Genomic DNA, 22,529 nt, shown 5'->3' on the forward strand with positions numbered 1-22,529 from the left:
AGAAAATTACATCACTTTACTGTAAAGCATGATATTGATATTGCCCAGCCCTATTTTTTTGATCCGGCCGCATATCAATTTTGGCCCACCTAGTTTTTGTCGTTTTCTTCATTTTTGTTGCTTTTTTCAAAGTTTTTGGGCGCTTTCTTCTATGATGGCTAAGAACATTTTTGCTGACTTTTTTAGGACTTTATGTCGACCAAACTGTGAGTGAGAAGACTAATTTATATGAGACATGCAATAATGTAGTCAAATATCAGACCCTCCAGAAAAACGCGATTATGCGATCGCATAATTCAATGCATAATCAGCCAAAGTGCCCGCATTTTTTTCAAATACGCCGCACTTTCGCCGCATAAATTGCCGATTTCTGCGCAAAATATGCGGGGCTTGCATGATTTCATAATCCCCGCATTTTCGTTGCAAAAAAGTCACACATATCTTAGCAGAAAGCTGAAAAATGTTGCGTTTACTTCACATAAGAGCAGCCATTTCCCCCTGTTGCCATGGGAACGTTACGAAGTGACGTAATTACGCGACGTGAACATCATCGAAAAGCTGTAAACCCCGCTGTCGGTACACGATCCGTTCTGCCTGCACGATCCGTTCTGCACATGCGCATGCGCGGTTGTACGAGGATTTACGACACTGCACGATCTGTTCCACGCTTCCGGTCGACAGCCAAGCTAACGTTAGTTTAGCTAACAGCTAATTCGGCTAACTGCTAGCTGAGACAGCATGTAATAACTTTAAAAGACCCTCAAAATAAAACTTGAAAATAAACGTTGACATATATAACAAACACCTAACATATATAACAGCTGTTACGTCAGTTCTACTTTACTTGTGCTCATTTAAAATACAATCACTCAATACTTGTCTTTATTGTTATTACTGTGAAGTCTTAATTTAGCTGTAGCCTGCTTTTCCCATTACGTTTGAGTTAACGTTATTTTAGACTGAATCTAGCTGTCAGCTAGCGGTTAGCCGAATTAGCTGTTAGCTAAACTAACGTTAGCTTCCCGGTGGAGGCTAGCCATAGGCTAGCGTGGAACAGATCGTGCAGGTCGTATGGATACGTAAAACAGTATTATCTTGCGCATGTGCAGAACGGATCGTGCAGGCAGAACGGATCGTGTACCGACACCCGCGATGAAGCCATGATAAAACCGCAGTTTTTGCAAGTTCCCGCAATTTCATCGCATAAATATCCCGCATATTCTATCGCATTTTTTAAGAAAACGTGCCGCATAATCAAGGATTTTTGCCCGCAACAATCACAAAAAAACTCAGCATTTTTCTGGAAGGACTGACATATGTAACTTTTTGGATTAAATAAAAGCATGTCAATAAACCCGTACATGTCTGGCCCTTGATGTGATTCTCATTTTCCAGTGTGGCCCTTAGTGAAATTGAGTTTGACACAAGTAACAGACAGACAGGGATGGACAGGAATAAGAAATAAGAAATAAAAACAGAAAATAACCACACTTTGGCGTGTCTTGATGCCAAAGGTTAGCTACAGGTTGTATATCAACATGGTCAATTTTTTTTGTAACTTGTAGCGTTAACGTTATACGACAATGTTTGTTTGCAGCTAACTTAAATGCTATCTAACGTTAACTTACCAGACTGCTGGATGAGTTGGAACTCTCCTTCTCCGCAGTAAATGGACGATAACACTGAAACTTCCTCTAAAGCAGCGTCAGACATTATTTACGAATCAACATCATGCATGTTAGCTTCTCCGCAACAGCGTTAAACAAGCGACACGTTTGAGGAATTAAACTGTTTTCAGTGGATATTATGCTGCTACACATGTCCATGACGCCTTGTCGTCCGGGTAGATGGCATACCATGTTCATCAGTTCCGCGCGGCGCCAAAACTCTATGGAATGCCGTTTTATTCAAATTAAATAAATAAATATGCCTATGAAATACATCTTTAAATAAATAAATTAGGCAATAAATATATAAGTGAATGGGAATAACAAATGTATAAAATTGGTCAATATATTTCTATAAATATAAGGTTCACCTTTATTTATTTTAGGGGAATTTAATTTGATATCTACACATTTATTGATTTTAGGGAATTTTATTTCATAATTTAAAATGTATTTTCCTCTACTTGCACTTCTTATATTCAAATGAAGGGGTGCGGCTATCTCAGACTCAGGCTATAGCCTCAGACTAAAAGCAACTGGGAGGGCAGCGTTTACTTCGCCAAAGGAACTGTGGGGGGGAATTTCAAATGGAACGCCCCCTGAAGTTGGATTTCCGAAAAGGAAAGTCAGAGAACCTCACAGCAGCCCGAGCAAAGCCAACCTGAAAATACAACATGCCTGCTCCGTGCATCAACAGTAGCTAGTGACAGCTGTAGTAGCATACAGTTATTAGCAATTCTGTCTTATTTGTGTCTATTTAAACCACTCGTATACACAGTCCTGTCCATCTATCTGTTACGCTGTTTGTATGCACAAAATACAGCGTAACGTTGTTATCAACTGGTATTGCTAACATTGGCTAACCTAGCTAGCGCAAACATTCCAACATGTTGTACTGGAACTTGAGTGTGATGTCATTCCCAGCTCCGGCTTCCGACTTCAGAGATAAATGGAACGCAGCATTAGCTTGTGAAGTGGAGGCTGAGAAAGAGCAGGCATTGGGCACTGCCTTACCATGGGCGTAGCCAGACATTGTAAACATTCAGGGCTGGGTTCTTACCATTAATGGCAGCTATATGCACAATTTTTTAAGATATTTGATAAAAGAATGCCTAAAAATCTGTACATAATTTGGGAAAAACATGATAGTTGCCAAGGAGAACAATGATCCTGCAGAGCAGACATCCTGTTTTGTATCTAACTGTTAACTATCCAACTGTCTTCATCATTCTGAAACCAAAACGCAATTAATGTTGAGGATTTTCACTCCTGCCACCTAAAAAAGCTAAAAATTGTACATAATAGGGTAGAGTTCACAGAATTAATTGCAATATTTCCCCAGTAAATGAACTTTTACTCCATTGATTTGAAGCCAGTCAGAGATACTGAGGGGAAATGACACAAAGTTGAAGGTATTTTAAAAACCTAAAAGATTCAGGGCTATTGAGAAAACATTCGGGGCTGGAGCCCCAGAAGCCACCCCTACCTGAGAGAGAGAAGAGAAAGCATCCACCTCCCAGAAGGAGCGCCTCTCATGTGTGCATCACAGGAGCTCAGCTCTTTGAGGGTGATGTAAGATGAGACCAAAGCTCCGACCGGTTTGGCATGCCTGCCTCACTCAGGGTGGCTCGAAGTCACAGGGCAGCACGGGTGATGCTGAGGCTGCTGTCAACATGGGGGCTGGTGGGGGCGTAGGTGGGAGCCCGACTGCCCGGACTCCTGCCTCACTGTCTCCAGCCAATCAATCATCAACTGGATGTCCTGGCCGATGAGGGAGTTAGTGAAGATGTTGTGCCTGTGCCACACCTGAGCAGCCACTGTCACGATTATGAGTTTCTGTTGTAGTTGTTTCTGTTTATTGTGTTGATTTATTCCTCGGTTCCTTGTTGTTTGTCTCTTGGGTTCTCTGTTGCGTGTTACCTTGTTTTCATCATTGTGTATGTTTATGCTTCAGTTTCCTGTTTTATTTTTTAGTCTCTGTTTTCTCCCTTGCCATGTCTTGTTTTACTTCCTGCCTTGTGTTTTCCCTCCTGTCTGATTGTCTGCCCCGCCCTGATGTGTTTCACCTGTTCCTGAGCCTTTGTGTCACCTGTCCCTTGTTTCAACCTTGTTACCTAGTGTATTTAGTCTCTGTGCTGTCTTTGTCTCTTGTCGGATCATTGTCTTGAATTCTATGTTTTTGTCTTGGGTTCCGGGTCTAGCATTTTGTCTTGCGTCGTGTCTTCTTGTCTTGCTTCCTGGCCTTCATGCCTTTTGCATTATTTTCGTGTAAGTTTTTGCCTGCCTACCTCTGGACACTTTTTGTTGTATTTTTTGTTTCAATAAATTCCTCAACTCTGCATTTGGGTCCAAGCCTTGCTATTTCTCTGACAGCCACTGTTTATAGTGAACGGCTGGGTCACCCAGAGGAGTGCAGCCACTGTCATCTGACCTCTACAATATCTTCATCAGCCGTAATGTATAATAGGCGCCATGGGTGGGTAGTTGCCTCAGGGCCTCTGTCTGCCACGTGGTGACTTGATTAGGCCAGCAATAGTCTCTCATTGCCAGACCTTCATTCACAGCGCTGTGGAGGAGGGTCTGACTAGTCCACACAACATTCCAGGTTGGGATAAAAACGTGCTCTGGTTTATTGGCATTTCTTTAAACCAATCACAATCATCTTGGGCGGTGCTAAGCGCCTTACGAAGCCACAGCTACGCTGCACAATTGCCATGTTTTGGTGGAACATGCGTACGTTTAAAAGTTTTAAAAGTTGTTAGTCATGCAAACGAAAACTCAGATTGGACAGATAGTCTAGCTAGCTGTCTGGATTTACCCTGCAGAGATCTGCGGAGCATGTTAACCATAGTCCGCATAAATCCACCGGAATTAAATTACAACACAAAGAAAGTGGAAGGTGATGGACATCCGGCCGAAAAGAGTGACATCCGGTGGAATTTCCAGCGGCACCGGTGCAATCCGGATAGTGAAACGTCGTGGATATAGACCAGGCCAGCAGTGAAGTCCTCCATGAGGCTCTTCGATGGTAGGAGCATGATGGTGGCGGGGCAGGTGCCGCCAGCCAAGGCAGCAGAATAAGGCGTTGTGGCTATCCAAGGCCGGCATCGGCGAGGAGTCAATGCCACAAAGCTTGCTAGCAGTCAAAGACATTACTAAGTAACACCAGAGACAGGATTTAGATTGTGAAAGCGGATCCGTGCTCCAAGGTGGCTGAGATGAACAGTGCTGGGGCCAGATGCATAAAACTCATGATTCATGACTAAAACTGTGCATACGCTCAAGGAGAGAAATTTCTTCATCAAGATCTTCAATCTTCATCAGATATATAAAGCTGCATGTATGGCCCATTGTGATTATATAAATCTCCACCATTGAGGAACTGGTCTAGTTTGCATATCTCCACCGCTCATTAGACCTGTCAATGAGAAATATATTAGGAAAGTTCAATGTCACCAACTTTGTCGCTTCGGCAAGGTTCTCCAAAGGTGCCAGAGCAGCTGTCATTATGCATAGCTGTGGTTAGTGTTTATACAGTAGCCTACCACTAATTAATCACGTTTCTGCAAACCATCATTGCAATTCTCAATCATCATTATTATTAAATGTCAGAAGGATGATCAATGAGTCATTCATAGCGCTCATGTCCAGATAAAAGCAAAAGATAACTATTATCTGATTGTATGTGGTTGCTACCTCCTGATTAGGCAGTGAGAGCCTCGATGGATGAACCAATAGTGTGTGTGTGTGTGTGTGTGTGTGTGTGTGCTGCACCATGCCGTGTGTTAAAAACTGCACGTTCTCTTTTTGCTTGAATGTGCGTGTCTGTGGGTTGCAGCTGCTATGGAGAGTATATTGGGTAACACTTGAAGGTATCTACATAAGAGTGACATGACACTGTCAAAAACCGAATGACACTTACTAAAAGAAGCGTTATGTCATAAACGTTTATGACTTGTTTATAATGTTTATGACACGTTCATGACAGTGTCATGTCACTCTTATGTAGATACCTTCAAGTAAAGTGTAACCGTATATTGTCTATACATCTGTGTTTGCTGCCTTGTTGATGCTTTATTCAGTGGTTAAAATGGCAAGTCATTTTGTAGTTCATGTAGCCTAATATGCTTGTTGCACCCGCTGCGATCTCCATAATTGTCAAGGGTTTTGTCCTTCTAGCAGCAAAATATTGTAGTACTGTTTCCATCACTGATTGTAACAAATGGCTTTATTTATAGTTAATAAATAATGTATGTCATGTTTTATACACATAACTTTTTTTAATTGATAAAAAATAAGGTTGAGAAAACCCCTCTGACTGATTGGACTGTATGACCACCATGCAAAATCTGTTCATTAACAATTTGGTGAGGATTAATTAATGGATTACCAGCAGTTCTAAATGCATATATACTAAATAGAAATGATAAACGGACATACAAGGTTTTCTTCTCACAACACAATCATTTTTTTTCTTGTTAATGGATTATAATTGATCTGTTAGGCATGATAAATTATGTATTAACCACTTATAAAGCCATCAGTTCAACTCTTTATAATCTGTGCCTTATTAGAAAGTGGTGGAATCACTTTTCCTGTATTTTTTTGTAAGATAGTTGTAACCATCCATCCCCTCACTAACCCACAGGGCCAGGACCAGCCACACCTACCAGGAAGTGTTAAGTGTAGTAACATGAGAGGCCACTAAAATGTTCATCACCCACTTTGTCCTGACAAAAGGCGTATAAGGAGGCTAAAAAAAAAAAAAAACAGCATGGAAGCATCTAGTCAAATAACAACCCTGAAAAATGCATCCTTTTGAAGTTTGGTGAACTATGGAAATGTTTTTCCCCAAAGTAGGTTTTTGATGAAAGGACTGCTTTCTATGAATGTCAGAGGATGCTGAGTGCAGCAGCAGCAGTAGCTGTTTGTAGCCTGTTCTCTTTTTTCAGCTGCCAGATCAGACCATCACGCTGAGAAATGCAACGGCTTGATGCAATGCACATCGCGGTTAAACTAACTGTTACCTCTCGGGTAACTCAGCTCGGGTGCTGAGTTTGAATTAGGATGCCTCAGATGATGCACACTCGCTGCTGGTCGTGTTGCTCCTCCTTGACAGACTTCGATTCAAGAGTGTAAAGGGACTTCAACCGGAAACCAAACTTTTTTCTTCGAACTTTTTTTGTTGCTCTGAAGCAAAAGAGGAAAAAGGAGACGACCTCTTTATGTCATAAAGTGCACGGTTCCTTATTTTCTTCATTTACTACATGGGCTGTTGGGAATGTTACAGCTGCCGACCAACAGGGGAGAAGTAAACCGTTTCTGGCGAGGATAAGGGCGACGTCGAGGGATTTTAGGCTAGTCTACACTCACATAACGGATTTTGGTCCTTTATCATGGAAGATGTGAGTAGTCACTTCAGTCCTACCGTGTATGCTGCTTCGCTTTTTGTAGCATTTTTATGCCGTCTTTGCAATGTAGGGCAGTAGTTTTGAGATAGTTTAATGAGAGTGAACACTTCAGTAGGCATTCACTATGTGATGTAATAAACCTAGGGAGCAAAATAACGTTACTCGGCAAGGGCGCGACCATGTTATTAGAGCAAAGTTAGGGCCCATAGAATAGGTGGCAGTGCGAATTCGAACCGCTATTTTCGTGATACGTGTAATAGGCTAGTAGTTAGAGAAAGAAGTTAGTTTGAGAGTGTATGGCGATATCAGACTGTCTGCTGCAGTCATTCTAAAGTCTACATTATTTGGCACAAATTGCACCTGCCCACCTGTCAATGTGTTTCATCAACTTCTTGGACAGAGTCCATAAGAAACTTTAGTGACAACTGTAGAGAGCGGCGTACTCTATTCAAAAAATATTCAATGTTATATTAGCGCTACGTGTGGATGTAAACATATAACATTTAAAACAGAAATTCAGACCTTGTCTGAGTCAGATGTGTCCTTTCGTAAATTCGGCATTATTACAATCCCCATTTAGCACATACGTGAATTGCATTTCAACATTTAGTATTGGGTTACAAACGCTTCACGGATGATTTCGTCAGAGGAGGATTTGGGGAATAACATTTCTAGAGGTTGACATTTCACAAATGAAATATATCTAATGGATTTTACCTATGCCGAATCCGCTATGATAAGCAAATCTGTCAGAAAAAGTGTTAACTAAGGTTTAGTAACGTTTCCTGTGTTTATAATAACCAAGTAAATTGTGATTTGCCATGTGTATGAACGATGCTTGGCGTGCCGTTGTCAACAGGGTAAGAGAACAGTAAACTAATACTCGAAACAAGACTATTGTAACGAGATTTTGCAGTTTGATTTGTGGCATCTGATCCTTAAACATACACACATTGTACATAACCTACGTTAATGCAACAATTTCTTAAACTGCATACCTCAATGAAAATTTTGTATTTTGAGGAAGCCAACTTTTTAGAAAAAGGAAGTCAAGTAGAGACATATTAGTATGTCACCTACAGTATGCAGGGAACTTGTTGCAAACATTTTCATGCATGCTGGACCCCGCCCTTTGTTTGCAACATTGATCAAAATTTAGCTGCCTGCACTCCTCCTCCATATCTCTGATAATTAAATGCAGCTTTTCTTTATCTTTTAATTTGCCTACTTTCGCAGAATCACTCTCCAGTCCAGACTGTAAAAGGCTATAACCCATGAAACCGCTACAACCCACATTTAACCATATATAGGCCTACATTCTCCCCATTCTCACATGCATCTTCCACCATAATCAAAGTGTGTTGGCATGTAGTGTACACAGTGAGAATTATAACTGTGAATTAATCAAAATTAAGTGTTGGAAGTCAAATGAAGGCTAAGTAGAGTTTAAGCTACACATACTGTACAACATATGTTTAAATAGTTTATACCAGGAAATACACCAGTCATATTTCCAGATTTGTAAATGATTCAGACCGGAACAGCAGAACCTCTAGGTCAGTGTCATCGGGGTGGAGGTGTGATTGATGACTTAGTTCCAAAGGTTGCATCTTTCGTTATTACTTTTTGCATGTATCAGTTTAGGATGTGTTTTGCGGTTTGGATGACATTGTCAGAATGGCAAATGACATTATTAAAGTGTATTATATGGCATTATGTTTGATATATTGTTAGATAAGACAGATTTAATCATTTACTTTAAACATCAGCATAATGTATGGACATTTTGTGATGTAAGAATATGACGTCCAGTGTGACTGGGGATTCCCAAAGTGCAGCTGGGTGAGGGCCAGTAGGACTTAAACTGCCTGAAAAGGACCCAGTAGAACATGTCAGAGTATGTCAGCATTCAACACTGCTAAATGGAGTCCGTGAGGCTAGATCTATTATTGGGGAGTAGTGCTGTGAAGTCACACTGCAATTAAAATCAGGGTTTCCGCGGGGTCTTAAGAAGTCTTCAAAAAGTCTAAAATTTCAAAATCAAATTTGTAGGCTTTAAAAAGTCTTAAATTCGCTGAAGTATTGTGTTCTAGGTCTGAAATCATTTTAAACAGGTCTTAATTTTCCTACGTTTATGTAACGCTATACCACTAATGATTATTTTCTTTTGTTTCGTGGCGTATGTAGTTCTTTCTTTCGCTAGTCCAAATATAATTTCACTGTATGTCCTAATACAAATGAGACCCAACATGCAATTTATATTGCAGCCAATCAGCTTTCGTGTTATTGCTGCGAGTCTCTTCCTGAATGTACCACAGACATAAAACAGATTTTATTCTTCAGCTATGAGGAAGTGCAAGTTTAGTGATACTTGGCTTGAAAAGGATGAATTTAGGGCTTAGTTGGAAATGAAAATGTGTTTCTGCTAAGAAATTTGGTCAAAATTGTAAAAAAAAAAAAAAAAATGAATAGAGGAAATAAGAGTGTATTTATTCTGCAGTCAATACATTTGGTTCCTACAGAGGATGTCGGTGCTGAAATTTGATTGGTGCAATAATTGTTATGGTACCCATGAAAACGCTTCCATTCCAGCAGACAAGCAGGCAGTTTGTAGGCAGGCAGTGTAAAGGGACAGAGGTCTTAAATGGCTACCTAACGGTACCTAAGCACCCCCTGCGTGGGCCTGTTGAAAGAAGCCTGCATCAATAGCTGTGTTTCCATCGACTTGTCATTGTCAATAATCAAATTATTTGAAGTTTGCTAAAAACACTCATGCCAATAAAGCCGGTGAAAGAGTGTTTCCATCCAGCGGCTTTAAAGCCAATAAAAACCTGTGCGTGATGACGTCACGTGCTGTTTTGAGATCTAATTGGTACGTGGAATAGATTTGAGACATTTTAAGGTGTTTCCATTCATTTTTGCATTTGCGAACAAAGTTTGCTAGCCAAAATGGATCGCGCCATCTACCTACAACTGATTAACATTGCACAAGTTGTAAAAGTGCTTATGTGCCAGCTGATAGCAACATATCAAGCTATAATAAGACAACAACGACGCTATCAAAACATCGCAATGATGATGCAGATGCACGTAAATGCCAGACTACAACGATTTTGTTCTTAAATTAAATTGAAAAAGTCTTGTTTCCACTTTCGTCTACTTATATCTGTCTTTGTTGACACCCACCATGTCTGCAAAGAAAGCGGAAATGACCTAAAACGTTGTTTTATGGTGGGTTGCAACCATAAAAAAGCCTAAAATGTAATCACAATTCATTAATTATTTGGCAAATAAAGTTTCCACTGGCCAGCTTAGCTCAGTTGGTAGAGCAGGTGCACATGTATAGAGGTGTATGCCTCGACGCAGAAGGTCCAGGGTTTGAGTCTGACCTGTGACAATTTCCTGCATATCTTTCATCTATTATGTCTAGCTGTCCTATCAATTAAAGGCAGAAATGCACAAAAAAATCTTTAAAAAAAATTACGTTTCCATAAGGCATTTTTCATTCGATATTACTTAATTTGCATAAAAAACGTGTGGCTGGAGACATGGCTAATGTTAGCAGGTCATACAGTAGTGTGATGTGATCCAGTGTAGCACGCTGCCTGCCCAAAAGATGATTTCAACCTCTTTTCAAAATAGAAATATGTGCTCAATATTTGTGGTGTATAGTCTGTATTTTCTATATTGTTGTTTGGATATTGTTAGGGCTGTCCTCGACTAAAGAAAGTCTTAGTCGGGGAGGCTTCTAACTCACCCAGTAGAGCGTGCGCCCCACCTAGGCTGAGTCCTTTGCAGCGTTCGAATCCGACCTGCAGCCCTTTGCTGCGTGTCATCCCCTCTTTCTCTATCCACTGTCATTACATGTCATTTAGCTGACATTTTCATCCAAAACGACTTCCAATTAAGTGCTTGTCGGGATTCCGTTGAGTGATAAGTTGTCCCTCGCTGTGAGGGGGCAGCAAGCAAGTTGGCTGATGCAGAGCGGAGTGGGTGGGTTGGGGTATAGGGTTTGACCATGTCGTGGATGCGGACTGTCACTATCAAATAAAGGGAAAATCCCCCCCAAAAAAAGAAAGTCTTAGTCGACTAACACTCTTATGATTTTGTTGACTAATTGATTCGTTGATCTGTAAAACTAAAGTTTCTCCACAAAGAATCATGCAGAAGCACCACTTTAAATCTCGTGTTTACCAGAGATGTGCTCATACGTTTCTTGGAAAAAAATCATTCAGTATGAAAAAAAGCATTAAAATGACTAATGGACTAGAGCAGGGGTCACCAACCTTTTTGAAACTGAGAGCTACTTCATGGGTACTGAGTCATACGAAGGGCTACCAGTTTGATACACTCTTCTGAAATAACAAATTTGCTGAGTTTGCCTTTAGTTATATATGATTATTAATGATTAATGATACTCATCTATGTGAAGACACTGATCACGTTAATGATTTCTCACAATAATTATCAACAATGACTTAACAAGGTGGGAAACAGATAATATCAATATTCAATTTTCATTTTTAAAACAGGCCTGAGGGCTACTCATGTGGTCCTTGGGGGCTACCTGGTGCCCGCGGGCACCATGTTGGTGACCCCTGGACTAGAGAAATCTTAGTCGACTAAGACCAAAACAACCGATTAGTCGACTCATAGGGGGCAGCCCTAGATATTGTACTCTTATATCTAAAGTAGGGCTGCACAATTAATCGCAATTTTATCGAAATCGCAATATGGACTATTACAATATCCAAATCGCAGGGGGGCGCAATATTTAATAAAGGCAAAATATGTGTCAAACCATTCTGAATTAAGAAAAAAATCCTTGTTTGGTACAGATCCTCCCAAGAATCACACTATAACCTTTTGTTAATTTTTGGGATTTTAATATTTTGTGTATAATGTTTCAAAAATGATCATTCCCTCCAATCGTGAATTATATCGCAATCGCAGTATCAGTCAAAATAATCACAATTAGATATGTTCCCCATATGGTGCAGCCTTACTCTAAAGCTGAACTGAAACTAGTGCTTGGTGTTCATGACTGGAAAGATTGTTGCTGTGATCACTTGCTACTTGGCTCGCTGTCCATTGACAGCTGTTTGGCTCCGTTCTCTTTACTTTCCCGTTCCTCTCCTCTCTACTTCACATTCTGCTTTATCTTCCCTATCTTTCAACCCTCAAAACCACTGGTGGCCTCTCCGTGTTTCAGCTTTGAGTCATCCTTTTCTCGCCATCCCACTGACCCAGAGTGCATAGTGTGACGTGTTTGCCTGACCCATTCAGCAAAGAGGAAACAGACTGGCACATTATGTGTCAGGCAGAAAACAATTAACCCTCTCACATAATCATCCTGCTATCCAGGCCTCTGCTACACAATGGATGTGTGTGTGTGTGTGTGTGTGTGTGTGTGTGTGTGCATCGTCTTGCCGGGGCACCGATGACAATTTCTGGGAAAGTGCTTTTATGAAAAAGAAAGAGTCCTCAATAGTGAATGCATGTATGTGTTCTTGAATTTGTGACAAAAAAGTACTCAAAAGATGGAAAGTTATGGAAAATGCTCTTTTGGAAGAGATTTAGTTCACTTCTACTTACTGCATAACGGGTTAATTTAGGATTGCATAAAAATAGGGAAGTAATGCTGTTGTTCGCCTCTTTGATAATTTGAAATGTCTTATAATTTAGTATTGCATAAAAATAGGGAAGTAATGCTGTTGTTCGCCTCTTTGATAATTTGAAATGTCTTATAATTTAGTATTGCATAAAAATAGGGAAGTAATGCTGTTGTTTGCCTCTTATTCTTTATTCTTCATCATCAGTCCCTGTCTCTGTCCATCTGCGTCTTGCAGGGTTACTTACTTCAGGGTTCTGGAAGTAAAAGCCCTGTTCTTTTGTCAACTTAGACAATGCCAGGTGACTGACAGCTAGGATGGGCATGGAATTCTGGCTGAAACATCAGTACAAACAGTACAAGCCTGTGTACATAACTACAACTCCACAGTGCATTTCAGTAAAAAGGAAAATCACTGAGCGTCAGATTATGTGCACCGAAGAGTGTAAGTTAAAGGGTAACCATTTTTTTCAACCTGGACCCTATTTCTCTATGTTTTTGTGTACGTGATTGATAAGAACAACAATCTTTGACATTGGTCCAGTATTAAGTGTGAACGCTGTAACCGGCAGCAATACAATACAAAGCAATACTTTTAGTGTGCATAGAGCCTACATATTTTCACATGTAAATCGGTAAGCTATGTGTTTATTTCAACCAAAACTAGAGCTTTAAGCAATTATTTAACAAATTACAAACTTTCAACATAATACCCAGTAAAAAAGAGTCAGATAGTGTTGTGGGCGGGACTTTAAGTCAGACTCAGTGGTGAGTGAAACCGAAGCAGAGGGACAGACACAGAGCTGGAGCAGAGCCAAAGTAGCGCACTTTTTAATTTATTAACTTTATCGGTTATCAGGCAAATAAAACACAGATACAGATGATCTGCAAACTGACAAAAAACGGCCCGATAATTGGCCAGCGCCGATAATCGGTCTATCCCTACTACCAAAATTACACTATCCAGGATCCATTAATATAACATTTTCAGGGTTTTCGCAGTATCTTTAAAAGTCTAAAAAAGTCTTAAAATTTCAAAATCAGGCCTTAAAAAGTCTTAAATTTGCTTAAGCATTGTGTTCTAGCTCTTAAATCATTTTAAACAGGTCTTAATTTTCCTACGTCCATGTAACGCTACCTCTAATGCTCATTGAAATGTTTTTATTCCTTGGTGTTGTAGTTCTCTCTTTCGCTCGTCCACATATAATTTGCTGTATATGTACAGATTATTATTACTCAGTGTCGCTTTTATTCAATTTGAATAACTTTATTTAATTGCAAGTACATTTGTGACTCTGCATTTAGTTGTACTTTTATGTTGTGCTATAGGTCTTAAATTTAATTTATAAAGGTCTTAAAAAGTCTTATATTTGACTTGGTAAAACATGCAGAAACCCTGATTTTAGAACGGGACTTAACGGGGAAGAAGACAACACCAATATTCAGTCAGAGACCATTTATAGAAAATGGTTATACTGTACAGTGACATTTGGCAGAAAATGCTCTGTTTTTCAGGGAGCTTTCAAACAACACATACGACCTTAACAAACTAAACCATTAAAACTTAGTTAAAACAACAATACGATAAATACAGCACATAATGTGGAGGTTGGGGGGTGGAGTAATAGTGAGAAGTGTCAAGCTCTATAGCAGGGGTGGCCAACCAGTTCAGCATAAAGAGCCACAAAAAAACCCGCACCATAGCAAAAAGCCACACAACACATGCACGTCCACACTACAACAGCAACAGTGACTTCCAGATCTGATGACAGTCATAATACATAGCAGTTTTCATAGTTTTTTTTCTTACTTAGACTGACTCAGTGGGAAATCTGACAGTCTTTGTTATCCACAATCCTTTTCAGGTCTTGCTAGAACTCGGTTGTGCCACCCGAAGCGACTCTTTCACTTGTTTGTCACTAGAGGGGCTTTCAAACAATCTGATTCAGCAGTGAAAGGGTTAATGAGGAAGGTGATCTGTGGCAGCTTTTTTTTCCTCGGGTTGCAGAATTTGTCCTCAAAACTCTGCTGCATTATTTTTTATTTTAAAATAATTGGCAAATGTATTGGCAAGTGCATTCCATTTTTTTTTGTACTTATCTGAAATGTTTCAAAAAGTAAAAAAAAATAAAAATAAATAAATCCACCAATAACACAGCCCCCAGCCACACAGTAAGAGCCTCAAAGGAGCAGGCAAAGAGCCGCATACGGCTCAAGCGCCACAGGTTCGCCACCCCTGCTCTATAGCAACTGTGCTTTGTATATGATTGGACATAGAACTGGGCGATATGGAGAAAATCAAATATCCCGATATTTTTGACCAAATACCTCAATGTTGATATTGTGGCAATATTGTAGGGTTGAAAATTGGTGCTTTCACAAAATATGCACACAATGAGATTTTTGATAAATAATCATCAGTTATGTGTGTGGGTAAATGCAAATAATAGAACAGCTAGAACAGTCTGGTGTGTTCAGAAAATGACATCACTCAGTAGAGTTACAGTAGTAATACAGCCTTTAAAACCAGGAAAAGACAACACTTGTGTCATATCAGGATATCACGATATCCAAAATCTAAGATGACATCTAGCCTCATATATCGATATTGATACAATATCCATATATTGCCCAGCCCTAATTGGACATGGCTAGTCAGCTGACAGCTACACAGCTGGTGATTGAGTCAGTGGTTGCGAAGCGTGTATCAAACAGCTGATGCCATGACTGACACTCTGCTAGTTTTTTGCCTTTTTTTTGCTGCCATTTATAGATTTTATAAAAATATGTCAGCATATGTGGGAGGAAGCATTTGTGCATGCTATTTAAACTATTTTGTCTTATCAAAGACATTCTTTAATATTCCACTTTGTCTGGCAGTGACATTCCAAAAGAATTTGGTGACTAAAGCATAAAACAGGAAGTGAGTCATGGTGATGATTAGGTAGCCTCTTGCTTTGTCCGTCTTCTTTGGGTGAGTTGCATTCATTTCACAGTCTGTTTACAAGGCTGCTTCTTCTAGAAAATAGAGCTGAAACACATTTTGTCAATTAATTGATCACCATAAAATAGAATTGGAAACAATTTTGGACAGTCTAATTGTATCTAAAGTAAGACATGCCACATATTCTCAGGTTCCAGCATCTCCAATGTGAGGATTTGCTACTCCTATCGTTTTATAATCCTAAACTGAATATCTTTGGACCGTTGCTGATAGTGCATGATAGTAGACATTTTGTTTTGTAGAGAGTGTAGTTAGTTTCACATTATTCACATATGTGAGTCCCGAATAAAGGCATTTCTATTATATGTGATACCGTTTGTGTTCAGTGTCATTAGACTTTTCTTGTGATAGGAAGAACGTGGGCCTTAACAACATTATTAAAAATAGATTTCCTCCCTGCTTGAGTAATCAATCTGTAAAAAAACAAAACCCAGAGAAACACCACTGCTAACCTTTCGCACCACCATCACATGAGGTTACTTTTTTGGCCTATAATGTGAACCCTTTCACAAAATATTTGTGGTATTTTAGGCCTTTATTTGATAGGAGAGCTTAGACATGAAAGGGGAGAGAGAGGGTGAATGACATGCAGCAAAGGGCCGCAGGTCGGAATTGAACGTGCAGCCACTGCGGCAAGGACTGAGCCTATGTACATGGGCTCTACCAGGTGAGCTATCTAGGCGCCCCAATGACATTTTTTCTACTGAGCTCTGTTGGTCAAGATGAGTCCAAGGATTGTAGTCTGGTCAATTTTTGCCAGTAAATGCAGTACCATTTAGGATTTGGTTAAAAAGATGCAATTAGAAAGTTTATCTAGTCTCCACCATAAGTGAAGGAAGCATTGGGGTGTCTTTTAAAAGCTGCAGGAGGTAGAATTTGAAAAGACGGCAACATTTGAAGTAGAGTGAGAGCTCTTCCTGCAGCTCTCCCTCCCCCGCTCTGTCCAGCCCCTCCCATCAGACGAGCGTGGACATATACAGGCTTCAAACTGTTCCATTTACTAGCACTAATAGTGCGTTCCATTTACCTCGGAAGTCGGAGCTGGGAATAACGTCACACCCGAGTTGAAAGCGTTCCATTTACAAGTCAGATTTTTCATTGTGGGGTTACCTCTAGCCAGGTTAGCCATTGTTAGCAATACCAGTTGATGACAACGCATTACGCTGTTTTTTGTGCATACAAACAGCGTAACAACATTTCCACAGATAGAAGTTGGACAGGACTGTGTACGACTGATTTAGTGAGACACAAATAAGACAGATGTGCTAATAAACTGTATATTACTACAGCTTTTACTGCTGTTGATGCACGGAGCAGCCATGTTGGATTTTGAGCTCGGGGTTCTGCGAGGTTGTCCGACTTCCCAACTCGGAAATCCGAGTTCAGGGGGCGAGTTTCCGACTTTGACCTTTCCCTTAAGGCCCGGACACACAGAGCCGAAAATCGTCCATTGGTCAGTGATGAGTCTGTTCGGCGTGTTCTGTGCCGTCGGCCGTCCAAGGGGCCGTCGTCCTTCATTTTGTCCGATTCGACATGCGTAATCGGCGGGGCGGGCACTACCGGCAGTCAGACTCAAATGACCCATCTGATCGGTAGAGTGCTAACCCGGAAACGGGGAGCGGAATGAGCGTGACTATGTCAAAATCTGACGAAAATCTTTTAAACTGACCTTTGTCGATCTGAAATGAAGACAGATTCAGCAACTGCATGGCCTATGTCTCACTTTAAATGTTTTCAGAAACACGTTTCGGTGAAATATTTTAGTACAATATGAGATCGTATTCTGAACAAGCCGCCATGACAGTCTGTCTTTGAATTTCCGGAGAAACCAGACCCACGTGATGCGTTTGTCCAATCAGCTGCCGGTTTTCATTTTTGGGCACTAATACAGATTAGCGCCGCCTGCTGTTATGGAGACGTATTATCTCCGCTCTGGACAATAAACTGGACTTTACACAGTTTCGTTCCTACGATATATGCACTGTATATAGATTGATGACAATAAAGTCTCTTATCTAATAGTTTAGCCTTGAGTTAGCTGCAGCCCTGAGCCTTTGGCTACGGTAAACAGAAATCTTAGCGAGGCAACGTGCACAAGCATCTGCATTGGCAGAACAGCCAATAGGAATGCTCTCTCTCTGAAATGACCTGTGATTGGCCAAAGTCTCCCGTCACGGGCTAGATTACCTAAAGCCTTAAAACAGAGCCGAGAGGACGTGCAGAAGTCTAGTTTTCTCTCAGACCACTTGAATTACAGTATGCTGAAAGATTATTTTGGCTCTTTTGCCCAACAACGTAAAAAATAAACTGCTTCCCCAAGCGTTGATGGCTAATTTCAAGGATTTCAAATTCCATACTAAAAATATGCTGTGACAGTAAAATAAAGAACACAACTTATATCTATGTCAGTGTCTTTATCCTAGTGTTAGCAAACACATCAGCACTTTTGTGCCCACCTGTGTCTGTGGTGTGATATGTAGAACTGATAAACATAAGTAAGCAGGAGAGTTGCGTACATTGTGTACTTGTGCTTAGGAATCCCAATGCAGTCCTGTACAATGAGTAGGCCTGTATCTGTTTCTGATAGTAGGGCGTGGACAGTTTTATGAACTCAGCAGTTATGTGTGGAACACCCCGGCCATTTATTGCAATACATCTGGCAGTGACAACACTGGCAGCAACGACACAAAACAAGAAGTTAATCCTCACGATGGAGTCGAGCATCTTTGAATTAGTCAGAATCGGAACTTTAAAGTTTTTCATTTCGGCTTTTAACATCTTTTTTTGTGTAGCTTTTAGTAACACGGAAGTGATGACCTTAGTGATTACCCAGTAACTTGTGTTTCATTACCAGCAAACCGGCAAAAAAAAACAAAAAAAAAACATGTATCCAGCCCCACTGTCTTCTCCCAGCTCGAGCAGTAAGTGGTTATTGAGGGGTAAAACGTGAGCTCCAGTGAGGCTTGTGGTGACTTCAAGCTGGGCCGGTCAGCATGAAAATCAATGAATACCAGATGCTCCCTGACCTAAAACTTCATCAGAAACACATGTCTGCTAAGGTGTGCCTCTTCCCCGAAACCCTGCACTCTGTTTTCTCTTCCTCTGTTAAGACCCAGCTTGCATGAGATACCTTAGCTTTGGCCTAATGTCATTTTATAGCTGCATTACCTCTTGTCTTTGCGTGTTATTTCAATCTGCACAATGGTCGATAACAGTACAGTTGACGTTTCAATGTCCCCCACAACACAGCAGATAGGACAGCTTTTAGATCGCACAAGCATGTGTGGGCAGTAAAAGTGTCGGTTAGGTGTGTGTTTCGGTGCAGAGCAGACTTCCTGTGTTCGTCCAAAATTGGAGTCCCTTAACCTACTATGTGAAACAGAGCTATACTAGTCAGCTGAGCCCTGAGTAATGGAAAGCTCTCACTTCTGCTCTGTTGCAAGGGTTTGATCTGATGAATTCCACCTCGCCCCATCAATTCTTTCCATGTTCACCCGTGTCAGAGGTCACTCTGTGCCCGAGGGTGATTTTCTGGATCGCACAGTGAGGCTGGCTGCTTTGTCTTTATGTCGTGAACTTATCCTAGTTGCACTATCCATAAAGTGGTTTTACAAAGTTAACTTTTTTTATTTATTTTGCCCTTCTCGCTCTCGGTCTGGCATGTCTTTCCTCCACGCCTGGCGTTCCTTTCTTTGCAGCTGCACAGCTGTTTACCAAGTTGAGACACACTTGCAGTTACAGTGAAAGTGGAAAAACAGTTTAATGACCTCCCACCTAATCCCAAAAAAGAAAAAAAAAAGATATCCTGTGTGGAAGTTCCTCCAACAGAAACAAAGGCTGTGCATTTTGCGGACACCTGCATATTGTCTGGATGAAAAAAATAGTATCTGGGTTCACACAGAGCTTACTCTGCAAATCTATATATATATATATATATATATATATAAACAGTCTATATTTCACAGAGGTTGACAGCCCCGGTGTAGTCTGCTTGGATTCACAGCAGTTACCTTACAATGGGGACCAAGTTTCAGTGGGAAAATGATCAACACTTTCACTTTCATTTGGTGTTTGCAACTACATTAGCTTAAATTGGTTGCTGAAGTAAACACCAATCCATGCTCGTGTAAATGTAAGTCTCGCATTCAGCCATATTTGATGTAGTCTTGCATTGCCAGACCTTCCTACACAGCGCTGCGGAGGAGGATGCGGCTAGTCCACACAGCATTCCGGGATGGGAGAAAAACGTGATCTGGTTAATTGGCATTTCTTTAAACCAATCACAATCGCCATAGGAGGTGCTAAGTGCCGGACGGAGCAACAGTGCCGCTACAAAATAGCCTCAGGAAGGAACTTGTTTTGGTGGAACATGTGTATGTTCAAAAGATGCTTTTTAGTCGTGCAACAGAAACCTCAGATTGGACAGATAGTCTCGCTAGCTGTCTGGATTTACCCTGCAGAGATCTGAGGAGCAGTTAACCATAGTCCTCATAAATCCACCGGAGTTTAGAACGCCAACACAAAGAAAGAGGAAGGTGACGGACATAGGGCCGAAATGAGGGACATCCGGTGGCACTGGAGCAATCACGGAAGTGGAACGTTATATAAATCGATGTACTGTAGACTATATGTGATGATAATGATGAGCATAAGTAGAAGTTGGTTAGTTGGATAATTCAAACATAAATTCAAAATTGATTTGTGGAACCACAGCAAGAGTTTAGCAACAAATTGCCATGGTGTTGCCACCACAGTTAGCTTTTCATGTTTGTTGCTCACAACCACATTTTGGCTAAAGTCAAATCTTTTGTAACTGCCGAATTTTTTTTTTTTAAAGGTGTTCTTTGCCTCCTTCATTACCAGAACACACTGACATTGTTTTGTATAAGTATGCACTGGCTGAACACAGCAGGCACCAGTATGTACCGTTACAGTAAGTGTTTCAGTTCTCTTACATTTTGCTCACAGTTTCATTATTAGTCCTCACAGTAGTGTGTGTTTTGTGTTGCTTAGCAGCTCCGCTGTTATGCTCTTTATTTTCTGCCCTGATACTGCCCTTTTTGTGGCTGCTTTGTTAACAGAAGTGACATGTTATCACTCACTACCCATCTGTGGACAAATAGTGATGGGACCAAACATGTAGGAAGCTAATGTGCAGAGCAAAGCTCAAAATAAATACTGCCCAAAGGTGTAATAGTCTGAGGTGAGATGTGTCAGAGGTGCTGGGGGCAGAAATGAAACCGTCTGATAAAAAGTGAGAGTTGCTCCTCTTAACAGGCCTCAGCCCACGTTCGCTTAGACCAAACTAGTTTTGCAAAAACACCCAATGTAAGAGGAACTCACTGCACAACCGCAATCTGAGCTTAACGTGATGGCACAGCCACATTTCTTCTTAGGAACGTCACCATGTCTTACGTTATAGAACTGGGAGTGGTTGCAAGCAGGATTTTGTAAATAAGGAGCAACATCTGCTTAGAATGTAGGAAATGATTGGTCACACTGCCCTAGAGCATAGGGGCAGATATTATTTGATATTAAAGATAAAAATATTTTGCTGATTCTTTTATGGAAACATGAGTGTCAAAACAGGAAGAAGTCATTACATACTAGCTGAAGTCAGTGGTGTAGTCTAATGTATTGCAGTCGGTATACTGTACTGTATATGTATATATGGGCCAGAATGGGACATTTGCTATTTATCATATTGGGGGGTCTGGGTGCCCTCCACCAGGGAAATTTTGAGCATCAGAGACTTCATTTCCTGCATTCTGATACACTTTTATCAACCAATTTACTGTGGATATACCTTTATTTAGCCTATGCGAAGATAAAAAAACCAACACAGATGACAATTCTAAATATGTCAAAAATATAATGGAAAGTACAGTATGTCGTTGCGTGTCATTGAGAATTTTTAAGTGGGTATATGGAAATCCAGGAGCTTTCTTAGTGGGTATACTGCGTATAACTGCGTATCACATAGACTACACCGCTGGCTGAAGTCTTACTAATAACTTATTGAGAGTACTGTGTGACACGCATATTCACTCAGCCGTAACATCATTTGTGTCCTGCAACAAACAACAAATGTTACACCAGTAAGTCACTGCTGTCAGTGTAAAATGCAACACACCGGTGGCATAAAACACCCATTGTTTTCTATGTAAGACCCATGGCTGGATATACAAAATGGGCAGCTTTAGTAGGCAATTTCAAAGTGCTCATATTATGCTTTTTGGCTTTTTCCCTTTCCTTTATTGTGTTATATATCTTTTTGTGTGTGTTATAGGTTTACAAAGTGAAAAAGCCCAAAGTCCACCCGGGACTTACCATCTCCAACAGAAAACACTGTTCACAAACTGCTCCAAACAGCTCTATTGTAGTCCAGCCTTTACTTCAGAGACAAACGTGGTCACTTTGTAACACACGTTATAATGCTCGCCTAGCTGCTAGCGTGGCACGCCCTCATACTCAGCTTCTGACTAGCTATTAGTTCTTACCTAGCTACTGCACATGTGCGACTCCCAACAAAGATGGTACAGAAGTGAGATGTCTCACTCTGTAGCTAAAACAGAGAGCTCAACACACAGGGTGAAAAGAGGAGCTGCAGCAGTGTGCAGTACAACAAAAATATGGTGTTTTTTGAAAATTAAACCATGTAAACCTATTCTGGTACAACCTCTAAATACAATTATGAACCTGAAAATGGGCATAATATGAGCTCTTTAAGTTTATATTGTGCTCAGGTGATGCATATTCCTAAATACATTTCGGGGGAGGGGGGGTCAATATGGAGCACAGAAGAACATCGATGGCATCTTCACAGGTTAATACAA

General features: G+C 40.6%; 2 protein-coding genes across 5 annotated transcripts in view; one reads left to right on the forward strand and one right to left on the reverse strand.

The window, feature by feature from the left end:
- rwdd3 (RWD domain containing 3) overlaps window positions 1–1,870 on the reverse strand; it is a 29,069-nt gene extending 27,199 nt beyond the window's left edge. For 2 of the 3 annotated variants that reach the window (XR_004896809.1, XM_031292765.2), the window contains exon 1: window positions 1,629–1,868. Coding sequence is in view for 2 of the 3 variants with exons in the window: in XM_031292765.2 (XP_031148625.1) it covers window positions 1,629–1,713 (85 nt within the window). In the remaining variant the exon portion in view is untranslated. Of the gene's footprint in view, window positions 1–1,628 lie in introns of all 3 variants that reach the window. The other variant, XM_031292766.2, reaches the window with a different exon arrangement.
- Window positions 1,871–6,699: 4,829 nt separating this feature from the next.
- Window positions 6,700–22,529, forward strand: part of plekho2 (pleckstrin homology domain containing, family O member 2) — a 43,870-nt gene continuing 28,040 nt past the window's right edge. For both annotated transcript variants that reach the window (XR_004896811.1, XM_031292701.2), the window contains exon 1: window positions 6,700–7,072. Coding sequence is in view for 1 of the 2 variants with exons in the window: in XM_031292701.2 (XP_031148561.1) it covers window positions 7,064–7,072 (9 nt within the window). In the remaining variant the exon portion in view is untranslated. The remainder of the gene's footprint in view (window positions 7,073–22,529) is intronic.

The sequence above is a fragment of the Sander lucioperca genome, chromosome 3, assembly GCF_008315115.2.
Source record: "Sander lucioperca isolate FBNREF2018 chromosome 3, SLUC_FBN_1.2, whole genome shotgun sequence".
NCBI classification, from domain to species: domain Eukaryota; kingdom Metazoa; phylum Chordata; class Actinopteri; order Perciformes; family Percidae; genus Sander; species Sander lucioperca.